General features: G+C 42.6%; 1 protein-coding gene across 3 annotated transcripts in view; it reads left to right on the top strand.

The window, feature by feature from the left end:
• The first annotated feature begins 1,909 nt into the window (after nucleotides 1-1,909).
• The window catches only part of tlk1b (tousled-like kinase 1b), a 17,207-nt gene continuing 1,206 nt past the window's right edge, over nucleotides 1,910-17,910 (top strand). The window contains exons 1-23 of one of the 3 annotated variants that reach the window (XM_083563068.1): nucleotides 1,910-2,141; nucleotides 2,321-2,448; nucleotides 6,542-6,660; nucleotides 6,947-7,018; nucleotides 7,168-7,206; nucleotides 7,369-7,441; nucleotides 7,728-7,771; nucleotides 8,107-8,196; nucleotides 8,303-8,389; nucleotides 9,156-9,248; nucleotides 9,369-9,479; nucleotides 9,742-9,878; nucleotides 9,978-10,166; nucleotides 10,251-10,317; nucleotides 10,769-10,866; nucleotides 11,150-11,231; nucleotides 12,302-12,393; nucleotides 12,715-12,804; nucleotides 14,384-14,553; nucleotides 15,365-15,500; nucleotides 15,669-15,780; nucleotides 16,527-16,634; nucleotides 16,750-17,910. The exon at nucleotides 16,750-17,910 is cut by the window's right edge and continues 407 nt beyond it. In XM_083563068.1, the coding sequence (XP_083419194.1) occupies nucleotides 6,544-6,660; nucleotides 6,947-7,018; nucleotides 7,168-7,206; nucleotides 7,369-7,441; nucleotides 7,728-7,771; nucleotides 8,107-8,196; nucleotides 8,303-8,389; nucleotides 9,156-9,248; nucleotides 9,369-9,479; nucleotides 9,742-9,878; nucleotides 9,978-10,166; nucleotides 10,251-10,317; nucleotides 10,769-10,866; nucleotides 11,150-11,231; nucleotides 12,302-12,393; nucleotides 12,715-12,804; nucleotides 14,384-14,553; nucleotides 15,365-15,500; nucleotides 15,669-15,780; nucleotides 16,527-16,634; nucleotides 16,750-16,914 (2,172 nt within the window). In that variant the 5' untranslated portion in view covers nucleotides 1,910-2,141; nucleotides 2,321-2,448; nucleotides 6,542-6,543 and the 3' untranslated portion in view covers nucleotides 16,915-17,910. Of the gene's footprint in view, nucleotides 2,449-6,541; nucleotides 6,661-6,946; nucleotides 7,019-7,167; nucleotides 7,207-7,368; nucleotides 7,442-7,727; nucleotides 7,772-8,106; nucleotides 8,197-8,302; nucleotides 8,390-9,155; nucleotides 9,249-9,368; nucleotides 9,480-9,741; nucleotides 9,879-9,977; nucleotides 10,167-10,250; nucleotides 10,318-10,768; nucleotides 10,867-11,149; nucleotides 11,232-12,301; nucleotides 12,394-12,714; nucleotides 12,805-14,383; nucleotides 14,554-15,364; nucleotides 15,501-15,668; nucleotides 15,781-16,526; nucleotides 16,635-16,749 lie in introns of all 3 variants that reach the window. The other 2 variants (XM_083563067.1, XM_083563069.1) reach the window with 2 other exon arrangements.

Below are 17,910 nucleotides of genomic sequence, written 5' to 3'. Positions count from 1 at the left end.
AGGGTCATAATTCTAGCTGATAGACAGGTGTTCAAATACTTATTTGCAGCTGTATCATACAAATAAATAGTTTAAAAATCATATATTGTGATTTCTGGATTTTTGTTTTTAGATTATGTCTCTCACAGTGGACATGCACCTACGATGACAATTTCAGACCCCTCCATGATTTCTAAGTGGGAGAACTTGCAAAATAGCAGGGTGTTCAAATACTTATTTTCCTCACTGTATATATATATAGACACACACACACACACACACACACACACATGATGTGGTTTGAAGCAGATATACAACAACAAACTTGTGGGTGAGATAGACTTTATTACTTATTCACCTTCCAGCTCTGGTACAAAACTAACAAACAACAAAACAAAAGACATTAAAAGTCTTATGAATCACAAAGATTTGTGCTAAGAAGAAAAATGTGTCATTTGTCGTTTTTGGTTTTTTTCTATCCATTACATAAGAATAAATATCATGCACACAGTGCACTTCTTTAAGATCTAAACCATGTCTCTAAATGCTAAGAGAGAGAGAGAGAGAGAGAGAGAGAGAGAGAGAGAGAGAGAGAGAGAGAGAGAGAATAGCTTCTGTGTTTTAAATGAACAGAAAAATACGACAGATGTGTTTTTCTTCTTCACATCTGAGCTGAACAATTTGCACAGCAGCCATCTGTATCCTCTCTATACAAACTTAATCAGCAGAACATTCCTGAAATGTGCGCCCGTGTTTTTGTGGTTACTTTATCAATTTAAAAAAATCCATACGCTCTGTTAGAATGATGTTCAATTCAATTCATTTTTATTTGTATAGCGTTTTTAACAATGAACATTGTCTCAAAGCAGCTTTACACAGATAACATTGTGATATAAATGAATATGTTCTTTATAAGTGCAAGTTTGTCCCTGATGGGCGAGCCGGTGTCGACTATGGCAAGGAAAAACTCCCCGAGATGGCATAAGGAAGAAACCTTGAGAGGAACCAGACTCAAGAGGGAACCCATCCTCATCTGGGTGGCATCGAATGTCTGCTGTGGCAACCCCTGAAGGGATGAGAAGAAGAAGAAGAAAAAGAAGAAGAAGAAGAAGAAAAAGACCACTTAAGATCAGTGGAAAACTGTGGTCAGAGCCGAGTGTCAGCTATGATACAGCGACTCTGGAGCACAGAAGTTTAAGCGCATTGCTCAAGGGCCCCAGAGTGGCAGCTTGGCAATACCAGGGCTTGAACCCCTGACCTTTCGATCCGATAGACAGCCAATAACCAATAAGCTGTCAGTTTTTTGGTCTGGATACATTTCTTGGGACATGATTGGTTTTTCATTTCTGCTTGTCATCTTAAAAGGAATAAATACCGAATAAACAAATAAAAATACAAACCAACAAAGGAGGAATTACTGTAGTTGGGGCCGTAATATGAAGCAAATGTTTTTTTTTTTTTTTTCTCCTCAACATACATTAACTTTTATATACATTATCGTATACATTGTCAATTTTTATTCTGCCTTTAATTATTATTATTTTTTTAAATCAATACACAACAAACAAACAAAACCGGAAGTGGGCGTGGCCGTAATGTTGCACCTTATATAGGGTCGATGATTGTTTATTTGGGAGTATGAGGATAAAGTCACCTAAACAGAATAGATTCAAAATCTAATAATTATATATTTATTACGAATTTATTTGGCTAATTCTTTATAATTTGACGAAAGTGGGCCATTGGTGTTGAGTCAAAATCATATTTTTGTGTCTGAGTCATTTAAAAAGAAAAGCCGTAAAAAAAAATATAATCTTAAAAAAACACCAAAACAAAAATATATATAATTATAATAATAAAATAAAAAGAACAGAACAGAACCGGAAGTCACAGGAAGTCTTCGGAGCCCGTGTGTGGACGGACGAACGGTGATGACGCAGCGCGCAGGCGCGGAACTTCCTCGGCGCATGCGCAGTGCCTGCTGGAGCAGGGAGTCAGGCGGCTCTGGGGCTGTGACACTGGTGGTGTATTAGACAGTGTTTAAACCTGTGGCTGGAGCGGATGCGTGTGTGTTCGGCGTGAACGCGATGCGTCGGAGCCGGGCTCGGAGCGCCTTGTAGCGCAGTGCGGAAAAAAAACAAAAACAAGGAGGCGAACGAGATGTGAGCGGGTGGTTTTTATTATAACAGCGACGCAGGAGATGCTGGAGGTTTGGGATTGAGTGTGAGTGTGTGTGTGTGTGTGTGTGTGTGTGTGTGTGTGTGTGTGTGTGTGTGTGTGTGTGTGTGTGTGTGTGTGTTTGTTTCCCTTCCGCATTACCTTCACTTCTGGGCTTGATGAGTGTCCAAAGTGAGAGGAGCCTCTCTGGAAGTTTGGACGCAGCGCCATCTTTGGTCCCAGTTCTCCATCCGTGACCGTGGGCCTGGATTTAAACACGAGCATCTCGACCCACTGGGATCGTTCACGCAGGTAAGCACGGCGTATTTACCGTCTTTAGACTCCCCTTCATGCCCATCATTCCTACCACGAGCTCCAGGGAGCGACAGATTGACAAGGTTGACCCGTCGATGTGAACAGGCCTCGGACTGTGTTTCACCAGGCTCTTCTCATCGCTTCTTCTTCTTCATCATATTCATCAAACAACAACATCTCGAGGGCTTCAGTTTTCTTAGTAGAGTTTCAGAAGTTTTGTTTTTTCCCACCTGGATGTATTTTTTTTGATTGCTTCTCTAAATCTATTGATCTATTTAGATATCATTATTTGCTGATGTCAGTCTCCTAACAACCGAATCACCACGTCATAATCAGCCAGACACACACGTCATGGCTGTGACGTCATTTGGTCGTGACGTCAGTTCTTTCCCGCTTTGTGTTGTCATACCACAACATGTCGATCACATGCTTTAACACAACTTACAGATCAGACACAAACACATCAATCTTTTTTTTTTTTTTTTTATCTAGTTATACCTGTTGTTAGGGTGTGATAAGGAAAAAATAAACAATCCATGAAAGTTTTGGATTGATTCCATCTTAGGAAATTATACACGCGAAACATATTTGCTGTCTTTTCTTCTCTGAGGATCGTCCACTGACGTACAGTCGACGTGTACGAAGGTTAAGTTTTTAATCGTCAGGTCAAATTAACGGTGCGACGTCCGTCACGTGACGGGGTGACACTAAAATTCGTGAAACAAACGATATTCTCTTTCTCGGGTTTGGATTGAAGATATTTTATTTGTTACGTGAGCAGGTGCAAATCGTTTCCTACTACGCCTTCATGGCTTCAACATTCTGGCCCTGGTTCAAAATATCCTTGAGTAACCCGATCCTGGACGGACAGCTGAGACACTTAACCGTTTACACCTGACATTAAGGACACGTCTCCAGTGACCACTTGTGATTGCGATCGGATTTCGGACACGTTTCCACGGGAGGAAGGCTGAGCCCGTGTCGTTTAACTTTGCAGCCATGTGTAGGATCTTGATCAGTCTTGATGTTTTGCACTGAACGGGTCACATGACTTAAACTATCGTTTATATGGTTTAATTGGGACGTAGCCTGACAAAAGTTTGTGGACATCTGACCTTAAGATCGGTATGTGCTGCTTCTTGAACCTCCCATTCCACATCTACTGCCCATTTACTGTTATAGTAACCTTCACTCTTCTGGGAAGATGATTTTGGAGTGTGCTTCAGGGGATTTGAGAAGATTTCATTCACCATAAAAGGTGTTAATAAAGTCTGATGTAGGTGAAGAGGTTTGGGGTGTCGTTCCAATTCATAGCTGAGGTGTTCAATAGGGTTGAAGTCGGATCTTTATAGCAGGAGGTTGAAAACAGCTGAAAGACTTTAGATGTAGCTCCAGAAATACGTCGTCACATCAGATAAGATTTATATATATATATAATAATCACAAAAATATCCTTCCTAGAATGATGGCATGTTTATAGCAGAAGTCGAAGGTAGTGTTCCAGTGTACGAGATCTAAATTTTTGATAGATAGTGCCAGAGATTACTCAATCCAGTGACGTCTTCACCTGGAAAGCAGAAACTTGCAGGTCAGGACAAGATGTTTATCTGCTCTCATTTTCCAGCCATATTCCCCATACTGTTAGTGTCGTATGAGGTACCTCTGTAGCATAAAATCTTTTCCACTCCAACTGAGAGAACCGAACCTTTTCCAGCATGACTATGCCCCTGTTCCACGAAGAGGGTTGGAGCAGAAGATTTGGAGTGGCCTGCTGAAGGCATGGGCGGGAGCCGAAACAATCGGGGAAATAATACACTTTGGAACCAATCCGTCTTAATTTGGAAACTCGCACGTTAGCCGGACTTCAGAATCGTGACAGCAAATGCAAAAATAATCTGGATTTAATCCAGTTTAAAGGTGCGTTAGATCAGTAAGATCATTACCAACGTCTCTCACCCAAGAAATCCTCGCCTGCTTGATGAGTTACGTGGTAACTCGGTGATGAGGGTGTTGGGACTTTTGGTTGTGACTTCTGATCTAAGCAGCACCAGGCTGCCACTGCTGGGCCCTTGAACAAGGCCCTCAGTCATCACCTGCTCAGTTGTATTAATTGAGGCTCTGGATAAGGGCGTCTGTCAGACGCCAGCGTAGACGCCAACGTAGACGCCAACGTAGACGTCGTGTATGTATTGTTTTGGTGAGTGAGGAAGTCGAGAGGAGATCCGTGCTTTAGGTGGCGCTTCTGTTTATTTCCACCTCTAAAGACTTCATGAGAACGTACCGAGTATGCGGTTGATGCTCGGCTGAATTTTCCACCGTTATTCATTTCATAACTCCTCCGATAGATGATGAATGTTGGTCTACAGCACGACGTTTCCTCGTTAATTCGGATCCTGATCAGCCGAGACGTGTTTGAGGTTATGAAGTTAATGTCGCACATCTCGCATTAGACACCGTGAGGATCATTAATAAGGCAACACCAGGAAAAACTATTTTTGCCATGTGAAGAGAAATCCAGAAACACTATACACGTTTATAAAGATTTGATATTTGTCCGCTTTTTTAACGACGTCGTCCCGGTTTCTTCAGCTTGATCCGTTTGTTCTCACTTCTTTTGAGTTACGTTTCCTGAGCAGTCTGCAGATCTCCTGACGTCAGTCTGTGTGCTGAGCAACGAAATAATTCACGGCTGTTTTTAGCTCGGTGACGTTTCTCTGTCCGTTTTTATGGACAACTGCGTGTCATGTGGCGTCACATACCACATCCAGACGTCTGAGGCACCGAGCAGCTCTACTGAGTCGTGCGGAGCAGGCGTGAGGATTTAGGCGGCGGGTTTAATGGCGTGTTGTACACAGGGATCAGGTTATGGATAATGTAAAGAGCGACGTTCCTCCTGCACAGAGTTCTCCAACATCACAAAATGGCCACCGCATGCTGTCTGACTGACTAATGAACAGACGAACAGGACCGGTTCTGTTTTAAACCCTGATGCCTCCTGTCACCCCTCCCACACACACACACACACACACACACACACACACACACACACACACACACACACACACAGAGCAGCCATGGCCCAACTTCATGCCAAAAAGTCCTCGCAGCTGAATTGAAAATCCCAAGATGGAGGAAGGAAGTGGCAATGCAGCACATATGAAGGTCAACAGAGAGAGAGAAAGAGAGAGGGAGAGAGAGGGAGAGAGATAGAATAAAGAACTAGGGAGACTGAGACAGATGGAGTTGGAGTCTGATGGTGTATAAGAGAGGCTGGAGGGGGGAAAGAGAGAGAGACAGTGAGTGTGTTTGATGAGGTATGAGAGGCTGAAGAGGGGAAATTGGGGGTCGGATGGGGTATGGGAGCAGCTGAATTGAATGGTGGGGGGGGGAGCAGGGGGCTGATAGGGTATGAGAGAGAGACTGAATGTAGGGGGGAAGAGAGAGAGAGGGGGGGCTGATTGGGTATGAAAGAGAGGCTGAGAGAGAGATGGAGATGATGGGGTATGGAGATTAGGAGAGGGGGAGATGTTGATGGGGTATGGAGATTAGGAGAGGGGGAGATGTTGATGGGGTATGGTATAGAAACTAGAGGATGGAGAGAAGTAAAACTGGTAGAAAGTGACAGATACAAAGTACAAAGAAATGGCGGCAGATAGAGAAATACATACAGATGAATTTGAAAATAGAGACAGGAAAAAAGAGAGGTAAAGATTGAGAGAGAGTAAGAAGGATGAATAATTGGGTAGATCGAGATGGACAAAGCGACTTTGAGGGACAGCGTGTGAGAATAAAGAGCGAGATACAGAGACAGACTGATGGAAATGGAAAAATGGAATAGGTGATGGAGGGAAAGAGAGCGAGACTCCTACAGAATGGAGAGACAGAGAGAGAGAGAGAGAGAGAGAGAGAGAGAGAGGCTTCAGTGTCATATGGTTGTTTATAACCATTTACACAATCCAAATGATCCATTAACCCTGTATCAGATATACACACTGTCCTGCACACACATGGTCAATGTGTGTGTTCTGATAGGTTTGTGTATAATTTAAATGTGTGTGTGTGTGTGTGTGTGTGTGTGTGTGTGTGTTAGGGATGGAGGAACTGCAGTCTCTGGACCCACGCAGACAGGAGCTGCTCGAGGCTCGGTTCATGGGGGCAGTAAGTGGCAGCACCGGGGGCAGCACAGGCAGCACCAGCGGAGGAGCCAAGGTGTGTGATGTCGTTTTGTAGCTAACACACACACACACACACACACACACACACACACACACACACACACACACACACACAAAAACCCAGTTTTCAAAGGCTATGATGCAATACTAAAACTCATGACCATTTAGTGCACTACCTGTAATGTATGTGTTATTAGCGAAGAGAACTTGGTTACCATGACAACCGTCTTGTCCCTGTTCCAAACCTGTGTGTGTGTGTGTGTGTGTGTGTGTGTGTGTGTGTGTGTGTGTGTGTGTGTGTGTGTGTGTGTGTTTTTTAGGGTTTGATCAATAATGAATGCTCCAACCACAGCTTTGGCAGTTTGGGATCATCAAGTGACAAGGAGTCTGAGGTAACTGCACGCACACACACGCACACACACACACACACACACACACACACACACACACACACACACACACACACACACACACACAGCGTATGTTAATGATGAGCAGACTCTTAGTAAGGTGCTTCACCCGTTCCTTCTTTTCACTGTAGAACTCCGATCTAAAGCGAGGCGGCTCTCCGGCATATTCCGTAAGCCGACCTTCTCATTTGGTTAAAAAATAATAATAATAATGTCAACTGATCCTCTTCTTCTACACCCACCCACACACACACACACACACACACACACACACACACACACACACCACAAATCTATCCTGCTGTTTTTTTAAATATTTGTTTTCCTTCTAGACACCTGAGAAGAAGCACTCTGAGACGACTAGGAGGAAGAGAAAAGCCGACAACCAATCAGAGAGCAACCAAGGTGTGGCCTACTTCCTGTTTAATGGGAAATAATGTCGTTTTTATGAAGAGTGGGTAGTAGAGGGTAGGTGAGGAGGATTTCTAGTATTCTGACATTCCTTGTAACGGCAATTTGAAGCGCACGTTCTCTACAACTAATAAGGTTTTGCAGAGACACGAGCGACAGGGACCTGAAATCACACGAGAACAGGAATAGATAGATGTGTGTGTGTGTGTACAATGTCGGTTGTGTGTTATATTTATTATTATATTTTGAATTGCCGCTACACTTTGTGTTCATTTCCCAGGCAAGTCTTCCGGCCGAGGAGCGAAGATCAGCGATTACTTCGACGTAAGTGTTTTTAACCTTTTGTTTATTGGGGGCGTAACTGAACACGTATTTTTATGCACGGCGTCAATGCGGCTACTCGAGCCGTACCGAAAACACGATTTTTGTACTGCTCACGTGCTAAAACTCTGATTTTGTTCTGCATGTGCGGAAAAAAACGCCGCCACTTCCCGCCATCTCTAACGTCTTTTTTTTTTTATTATAATATTTTTATGTTTAAAATAAAAAAGACAAGAAGCTTTGTGTCAAAATTGTATTTTCGCCCTCCATTTTTGTTCAAACTACCTTTTATAATTTTCATATGAAATCAACAGACTTTCTTTTTGTTTGTTTTTCAGTTTCATGCAGGAAACGGCTCCAGCCCTGTCAGAGGAATGCCACCTGGTCTCCGTGCCCCTCACGGCTCTCATTCTGCCCCCGGCTCTATCGTGAGTGTCTGAGCGAGTCTGTCCGTGTTCGTAAAAACAGAAAATTCACGAGCTACAGTATGATGCGATATTTTCCAATCGGCTTAAAACTTTTCCCGTCCGTCAGGTGCGGCAGAACAGTTCCTCACCCACCAGCCTGTGTTTCAGCGATCACATGATGCAGCCAAAGCAGCTCGGAATCAGAAGTGTACAGGTAACACACACACCCCTTAAAACACCTCCTATAGCCTACAGAGGTCACCCTGAACACGATAGACTCCCTTTGAACTCTTGCGTCACCTCTGGATTGTTAATGTCGGACCCACATCTGGAATTCTGTGAAGCTTCTTCATAGCCGTGTCTAAAGTTTAAATCACTTATTGACTGGAATTAATTTCTGTATCGTTTTGCTCGCTGGTGTGAGTCCTGACTGAGAAAGTGCAGCTTCTGGCTTGTGCCTTTTCTCCGCTATCAGCTAATGAATTTCAGCTTAACGACCCGATCGGAAAACAAATGAGCTAACGATGTTTGGCTCGCAGCACCGCTGCTGATGTGTGAACTTTGAGCGCAGGGCGGAGAGAAAAGAAACTTCCTCGTGCACAATAATAAACGCATGGAACTTTCCATTCACGTCAACGAGGCGACTTGAACCTGTGCCCACGTGCATAAAACCAGCTTCATGAACATATGGAAGATCTCCTGCTATAGAACTGACTTTACGAAGACCCCTGTGTCTGAATCTCACACAAATCTCAAGGACACTCCAACATCTAGAACATCTTCCCAGAAGAGTGGAGGTGGTTCTAGGAAGTGGGATGTTCCAAAAACAAGGAAACAAATGACTTTGAGAGACCAGTAAAGTTGATTACTAAAACAATCAATATCCGCAGCCCTAAATTTAAAGCTGTAGTGTAGATGAAGAGTGAAGGATTTTCGTTTGGAGATGAACATGAATAATTCTATTTTGTGTGGGTTTGCAGACTGATCTGACTTTGTTGAAGCTCGCTGCCCTTGAGAGCAATAAAAATCTGGATCTGGAGAAGAAGGAGGGCAGAATAGACGATCTGCTCAGGGTAAGATATGCGAAAGGAATGACCGCGTCTGTCATCGGTTGACCAAATAAGCTCAGTTTGTTTATAATAATTATACATGGTGTTAATTTCACTTGTATCTGATGTTCCTGGTGTCCTCAGGCTAACTGTGACCTACGGAGACAGATAGAGGAACAGCAGAAGCTGCTGGAACGGTATAAGGAGCGTCTGAACAAGTGCACCACCATGAGCAAAAAGCTGCTGATTGAGAAGGTAACACGATCTTAATCCCATTTAAACGCCCCCTTGTGGCACATTGGAATATTTGAATAAATATTATATCCAAATATAAAGCTTCTGTGTTACAAAACAGCCAATCAGATATTATTTAGCTATGGGGAAAAGGGCAAGTTTTGTGATGCATCCTTCCTAATGCTCTTAAAAAGGCCTTCAAATGTTTTAAAGTTGACTTGGTGAAACCTGCAGAAACGCTGCTGTGTATTTAAAGTGTGCCCGATGTTTTGCGTTCGATCAGAGCACCCAGGAGAAGCAGTCATGTCGGGAGAAGAGCATGCAGGATCGTCTGCGGCTCGGTCACTTCACCACGGTGCGACACGGTGCTTCCTATACAGAGCAGTGGACCGACGGCTACGCCTTCCAGAACCTGGTCAAGTATGAGAAACACACTAACAATAGAACTCAACACTGCTATTGCTGTTGTGCAGGATTTGTCATTTTATATGTGCCGTGTGTGTGTGTGTGTGTGTGTAGGCAGCAGGAGTCGGTGAACCAGCAGAGAGAAGAAATCGAAAGGCAGCGCAAGCTTCTCGCGAAACGCAAACCTCCCAACACTGCACCATCTCAGAGCCCGGTGCCTTTCAACGAGTCCAAACCCAGGAAGACCAAAGCTGTGAACGGAGCGGACAGCGACCCCTTCGTCAAACCCAGCCTACCTACACTGTATGCAACACACACACACACACAGCTATTTGTTTGTTTTAGATATATGACATAGGAATATAGCATCATTTGTTGTTCCAACAGGTTGACTTTAGCAGAATATCACGAACAGGAGGAGATCTTCAAACTCCGACTGGGCCATCTGAAAAAGGTCCCTTACACACACCACATACACTCATTGTGAGTGAGGAGGCTTAGGGTTGAGGTCAGAGCTCTATAAAAGACCACTCAAGATCTTCCACTTCAAACGTCTTCCTAGAGCTGGATGGCATAGAACACACTCCAGTCTTCTGGGAACATGTTCCACTAGCTTATGTGGAGATTTGTGATCATTCAGCCACAAGGGTGTGAGTAAAGTCAGGTACTGATGTATACTGATGTAGGTGAGGGGAGGAGGCCTGGGGTGCAGTCAGCATTCACAATTATCTGTGATCTTAATGGAGCATTGTCATGATGGAAAAAGGTTCCAGCTGCAGTTTTAGGGACCTAATCACGTTAGATGGTTTTTATCTGAAATATTTATTCGAGGGTTTGCTCAAGGAGATCTTGGCAGTGATGGGATTCAAACCCATGACCTTCTCTAAACAATGCTGTGTGTGTAGGAGGAAGCGGAGATTCAGGCCGAGCTTGAGCGTTTGGAGCGAGTCAGGAATCTGCACATCCGTGAGCTGAAGAGGATCAGTAATGAGGACAGCTCCCAGTGAGTCCCATCTCTGGTTCTGTTTTTTTCATCCAAAAGACTTTGTCTACACACATTTTTCACTTATTTAAAAAAAAAAAAAAACACAAGGGAAACAAGCATACGAATGATGTTATAGGTAGAATAAAAAAAGCTTTAAACGTGCAGTATGTCGTAGATTTGATCTTTCTCCATTAATATGTGTATTTATCTGTATGTGAAACTCAGGACAGGAAAAGGGGGAAAGGCGACGCTGTTTTAATTGAACGACATTGAACCTGCTCTGTTTGTGCGTTTATATTAGGTTTAAAGATCACCCAACCCTCAACGACCGGTACCTGCTTCTGCACCTGCTGGGCCGAGGAGGATTCAGCGAGGTTTATAAGGTAACTCGCCTACCTCCGTGCTGTTCACCACTGACCTTCGCTTTAGATCTCCCCAATATAGAGTAATGATCAGTATAGCTGTACACTGAGGAAGTGAAGTTTCTGCTTCACATATTACAAACCACTTAGTGAAACGGCATTTAAAAGACCTGCCATGACTGATCACCTCAGTGTCACGCAGATGAGCCTGGTTCCTCTCAAGGTTTCTCGTACCATCTCAGGGAGATTCTCATTGCTAACGTCACCACTGACTCGCTTATTAGGGAGAAACTATTTTGTAATTTGTTTCCTTTTATAAAGCTGCTTTGGGCCAATATCCATCTTTGAAAGTTCTCTTTCATATAAAAACCACTCACTGCTGCTAAGGATGGTTCCACATGCCCAGCCTAGAGATCCATGAGGTAACTTTGGAGGTTAAACTCAAGAACCATTAAAATGGCTCAGGGCCACAATCACCATGAACGATTTGCATTCAGTTCTGCATCATTGAACATCTGATAAACCTCAACAATGATGGAACTATATTGAATGGACAATCGGTGCCACCCTGTTGAGGATGGGTTCTGTTGAGGTTTCTTCCTCGTACCGTCTCAGAGAGTTTTATTTCTTGCCAATGTCCTCCTGATTCGGCTCGTTATGGATAAACTTTTAGAAACTAATTTATGAAAATAATAATATATGTTAACAGTAATAATATGCTTTGTTAAAAGCGTCGTATAAAACTTCGAATTTAATTTACATATTCATAACTCTTTTATTTATTAAATTTTTTTTAGGGTTATAAAAAAATCAGGCTTCTATAGTATGGAATAATCGATTCATAAGAATATAATATTTGATGATACTGTTGAATCCGACAGCATCGGAACGTAAACATTTCCGCAGGTTGTTTTAAATCATCAGTAATAATAAATTCTTAAAAATATAAATGACAGTAAATCTTCTCTGCTGGCCCCAAAAACATGCAACAAAGAACATGCAAAAAGAAAAAGTTTATCCATACATCTTTCTGCTTTTGGTCACATGACACATACTCGTACTCGGAAGATGATTGATTTGTTTTTTTCCAGGCGTTTGACCTGTTCGAGCAACGTTACGCGGCAGTGAAGATTCACCAGCTCAACAAGAACTGGAGAGAGGAGAAGAAGGAGAACTACCACAAGTACATACACTTTTAGCATCTCCATCTCTGCAGTACACTTGAGCAGCGTTGATGAAACAGGGGCCACCGCTGCACCTGACACACTCGTGCTGGGAACGATTCAGTGCACAAATTATAATCAGCTCTGCTGTGGGCCTGTGGTGATCGCTGTAGTTTGGGAAGAGGGGAGATGACAAAATGCACAAAGCAACACATGGGCCCCAGTATGTAGATGTGCCTTGTAACCATGGCAACGTGGGCATATTTTTCCTGCTTTCACATTTTTTGTTCTTATTTGGTCCCTTATCGATTGCATCCTTCGCGTTTGTGTTCTTTCTACAGACACGCCTGTCGAGAGTACCGAATCCACAAGCAGCTGGACCATCCCAGAATAGTCAAACTGTACGACTACTTCTCCCTGGATACAGACACGTGAGTCAAGGGAGCACAGGGGCATACGTGAACCATCAGTGGTCAAATTATTGTTTTTACACCTGATTAGCCAAATTCAGCAGTCATTACAGGACAGGTTCAGTTTAAATGTAGGAACGATCAGAACCAGAACTAACAAAATCCTGCCTTATTATATTCTTGGATATTTTTTTCCACAGATGACTTGCTTTAAATGTATTGCTACGCCATTCTCTATATATACATTTTCTTTTCTTTTTTTTTTTTTTGACATTTTAAGACTCCTCTTCAAGCTCTGTTTGTTTGATTGGATGAAAACATCTGCACAATACAGCCAAAGCATTAAACAACCAGCTGTTTTTCCCATAATACCTGTACTTCTTCTAAAACTGCACTGTAGCGCCCTCTACTGGTGTTCAGATATACAGACAAAAATTTGTAGACACCCGATCATACGATTGGTACGTGTATCTCTTTGAAGATCCCATTCCACATATCTTCATAATAAAACCTCCACTACTCTGGAAAGATGTTCCACTAGATTTTAAGGTGTGCTTGTGGAGATTTGTGATCATTCAGCCCAAAGGGTGCTTGTGTAGTTAGGTACTGATGCACTTGAGGTAAAGAGACCTGGGGTGCAGTCAGCGTTCATATTAATCCCAAAGGTGCTCAGTAGGGTTGAGGTTTGAGCTCCATTAAAAGAGCTCTTCCACTCCAACACATGTATCTTTATGGAGCTGGATTTGTGCACATAGGAATTCTGTGATGCAGGAACAGGTTTAGGTCTTCTAGTTCAAGTGATGGGTAAACTTTCATGCTACCACATGCAAAGACATCCTATAGGGTGTTTGGATGATAATATTAATAACTATTTGATTTTCTGGATGATGTCACCATTGTTTACACCACGGAGCTACTGCTGGAGTTTACATTGTCTGATTATTAGTACTGTAAGTTAAAGCAGGTGCTACATCACAAAAATGGCATTTTAGGAACAAACAAAAATAGAAGACTAGCAAGGCAAACTTTTAGGGCTGATCTTGACCTAAATACTATTTAAGCCCTGCTTGCTTTTTTCTTACTTTTTCTTTTTATATATCCTATAATTTCTGCAATGAACACGCAGTTTAAAAATGTTCATTTTCGTAGGTTAAAAACGAAATAAAAGCATCTTCAATAAATTCCTTAAACTTATGCTTTAAAAAGAAAATGAAAATAGTTGAACTGCATGGGTTTATTTGCAGTTTCATCATTTTCTTCTCTGCACAATTCAGTGCCCCTCCACCAATCACGAGCGATCGTCCTCATGGGCAGGAGGGATGATGTGATCTGAAAGTAGAATAAAGATGAATCGTAATATTTTAAATCTAGGAATGGGGATGAAAAGTGGGACACAGGGGAAAAAAAAAACAATCATGATTCATCCATTACCATTTTCAGTCATTATTAATCAGTAGCCATCTGCCAGATATACTTATATAAATAGTAATTGACAAAATAGAAGTAAATTAAGAACACACTGGAGTTCATCTATAAAAACCCGATTAGTGCGCAGTTGGCTGTTGTCCTAACTGCGTGTCCTGTGTGATGACTGCTCCAGGTTCTGCACAGTGTTGGAGTTCTGTGAGGGCAACGATCTGGACTTTTATCTGAAGCAGCACAAGCTGATGTCTGAGAAAGAAGCTCGTTCCATTGTCATGCAGATCGCCAACGCTCTCCGATACCTCAACGAGATCAAACCGCCAATCATTCACTACGACCTCAAACCAGGTGAGGGATACATCATCTAGGACCTAAATTTCTGGTCAGTGTCTTGCTACTATGCTAGCAGAAGTTGTATCTGCATGCAGTGCGAGAGTGTTGAGATATTTGCTAGTAGAGGTTGGACGATGGTGGATTTTTACCGATACCTATCGCTAGGTTGGATTGAACTTGCCGATAACCGATTAATCAGCCGCTAGTCTTTAAAATAACACTAAATAGTACTGAACTTTATTACAAAAATTAGCAAAATTATATACATTTGAATATATTTATTATATTAATAAGTATTGAGGAAAATAAGACTTATTCAAACTGAAACAAAATGTAACACTCCAAATATATATAAAAAAACAAAATCCAACTCCAAAATGAATAATAAAAAAAAGGACGCTTTAACAAACAGGATGCAGGATCAATGATTTACCTCTAGAGGCCGCTCTCTTACCGTATAACGACCATCTCAGCCTCTTCAGCAACCCGGAAAAACTACTGGGATTTATTTTTCCATTCAAATATTGTTAATGATTAATCGTCAAATGTGGCAATGTAAAGATTCTGCAGTCTGGCTGACAAAACCTTTTCTAGCCCTTTACACAGTTTGGAGATAAAAAGTAATCGAAAATTGAAGATTTTATGTTTTTCGTTTTATTTTACGCCTCGTGTCTGTATAAAGATGTTTTCCAGATGTTCGCTAGTATACTTTGCCACAAAAGGGCCAACGCCAGAAAGATAAAATTCACATAAGTTCCACACCTGGTCGCACCATGAATGCTGCTCATTAGAAACATAATGGATCTACGTTCCTGTTGCTTCCCAGGTAACATCCTGCTGGTGGACGGTACTGCATGCGGAGAAATAAAAATCACCGATTTCGGCCTGTCGAAGATCATGGATGACGATAACTATGGCGTGGATGGTATGGACCTGACTTCTCAGGGAGCAGGGACCTACTGGTGAGTCAGGGTCATATTTTCTTTGTCTTTTTTTTCTCTTCCCTTTCCATTAGGATTATTTTCTGAGGAGATAGGGGAGAAGAGAAAATGCTGGAACACTGCAGTAGAGCCATGAGGGTTATGATTTTACAGGTGTAACCATGTCACCTTTTCTTTTGACGTGTTCAGGTATTTACCCCCAGAGTGTTTTGTAGTTGGAAAAGAGCCACCAAAGATCTCGAATAAAGTGGACGTCTGGTCTGTGGGCGTCATCTTCTTCCAGTGTCTCTATGGACGCAAGGTATTTAACACAAATTGTGAACAGGATCAAAAAAAGGTTCAGACAAATTCTAGAAGCTTCTATTGCTTCGATTTTGCGCTTCACAAGACTTTAGGAGTGCTTCTAAAGGTATGAAAAGGACAGTCTTTTTCAAATTCAAAAAAAGCAAAGAAGCCCTGGGCCAATCGGGTTACAGCCTGGGAAAATCCAACATGGAGGACGATGATGAGCGAAACATATTTGCCTCCTCAAACAGTAAACCGAATAGTGGGTGTTTAACGCTGTGTATGAAGAAATGCTAGTGTCTGAATTGTTGATTCAGCGAGTGGCCATGTTCAGGCAGCCTGTAGGTCAGTGGACCCCAGGACCGGTTTTACTCGTTTGTCACGCAATAACGTGCATATTACTATTTTGCAAAATAACTCAGGATCGGTGCTAGCTTAATTTATCTATAATTGCAATTTATATAGCATTGCTAATTTGTTTATAATTTAATATATAGAAATAAACTGGGACCGAAACAATTGCAATAAAAAAAAGAACAACCTATAAATACTTACAATTTAAATTGTATGTATAAATACATACAATAAATACATACAATAAAAACAATAAAATGGAAATAAAACGTGCCGTGTGCGGCCTGATATTAAATGACCCACGGCCCCTGCTATAGACTGATAAGTTCAGCTGGTACACTTGTGAAAAGATATATGTTATAGATAGATGCTGCTCTGAATGAAACGTGTTCTCGTGTTTTTCTGCAGCCGTTCGGCCATAACCAGTCTCAGCAAGACATCCTCCAGGAGAACACCATCCTCAAAGCAACCGAGGTCCAGTTTCCTCCTAAACCTGTGGTCAGCAACGAAGCCAAGGTCCATACGCCACACACACACACACACACACACACACACACACACACGACTGTACACTTACGTCCCTCTTGTCCGCCGTTGACCCACTTCCTCTTTGCCGTTGTCTTTTGCGTAGGCGTTTATCCGGCGCTGTCTGGCTTACAGGAAGGAGGACCGTTACGACGTCCACCAGCTCTGTAGCGACTCGTACCTGCTCCCTCACATCCGGAGAACCAACTCGTCTGGAAACCTGCAGGCCACACCCACTAGTCCCGCTTCCTCCTCCATCATCTCTTATTGATCTGTCCGGCTTGAAAAGTGATTGACTTTTTGTTTGTTTTGAACGATCGCCTGATGCGAAGTTTTTATTTTTGGGGGGGGGTCTGCAGGGGGTTTTGCGGGTCAGGATGTGGACTTGACACACACCAGGCTGCAGTTGCTGTGGTGAAAGTGCACTTGATGGGATGTTGAGCACAGTCGGGAGAGCAGGAAAAAACTTGAATACTAGTGTCACAAGGTGGCTGAGTTATACACGAGTCTATAGGAGGAGTGTGTGTGTGTGTGTGTGTGTGTGTGTCCTGGGGGCGGGCCTTACACTTTACATTTTGATGTTATGTCTTTGTCTTATAGCCACCAACTCTCTGTGTGTGTGTGTGTCTGTGTGTTGGACAGAAAGCAGGTCCAGGGTAACTTCAAGTAGATTAACTTTGTTTTCCCCTTTAACCAATCACTGTCCTCTGATGTCATCAGTGTGCGCCATTCGCCCATTGGGTATTTATTTTAATAATGCACTCTGTTTACGGTCTGGTGTCTGAGAGCGTTTTACGGCGGTCCCCACAACGCATTTTTGTTCTGACGAGTACTGCAGGGAGCAAAACCACAAGTACAGGGTGGATCTGGATCTGATTTAAGCTGCTTGGATTTCCAATCTCCTACGCCTAATCCTAATCGTCACACTCTACAACTCGTTGAACACGCGTGCGCAGCCTGAAACAATCCTGCAGGAGGTCCGACTTCACCCTGTGTATTCTTTTTCTTTTATGTTATTTATTTATTTATTTTTTGTTAAGGGGTGCCTGTGTTCACCTCTCAATCGTAGTGCTGTAAGGAATAATGACGAGAGCCTTTTCACACACTGCACTCGTATGGGTTTGGGTTTTCCGTCACAAAACTCCGTGAAACAGTCAGTATTTTAGTATTTTGATTCGTGGACTGTTTAATCTGCATTTCCCTGCACCGAGACCGCCGGAAAACCGTTACGCAGTGTAACAGCACTCACTGAACTCGATCAGTTAGT

The sequence above is a fragment of the Silurus aristotelis genome (assembly GCF_946808225.1).
Source record: "Silurus aristotelis genome assembly, chromosome: 2".
Taxonomy (NCBI): Eukaryota; Metazoa; Chordata; class Actinopteri; order Siluriformes; family Siluridae; genus Silurus; species Silurus aristotelis.
This window is presented reverse-complemented; position numbering and strand designations above follow the sequence as displayed.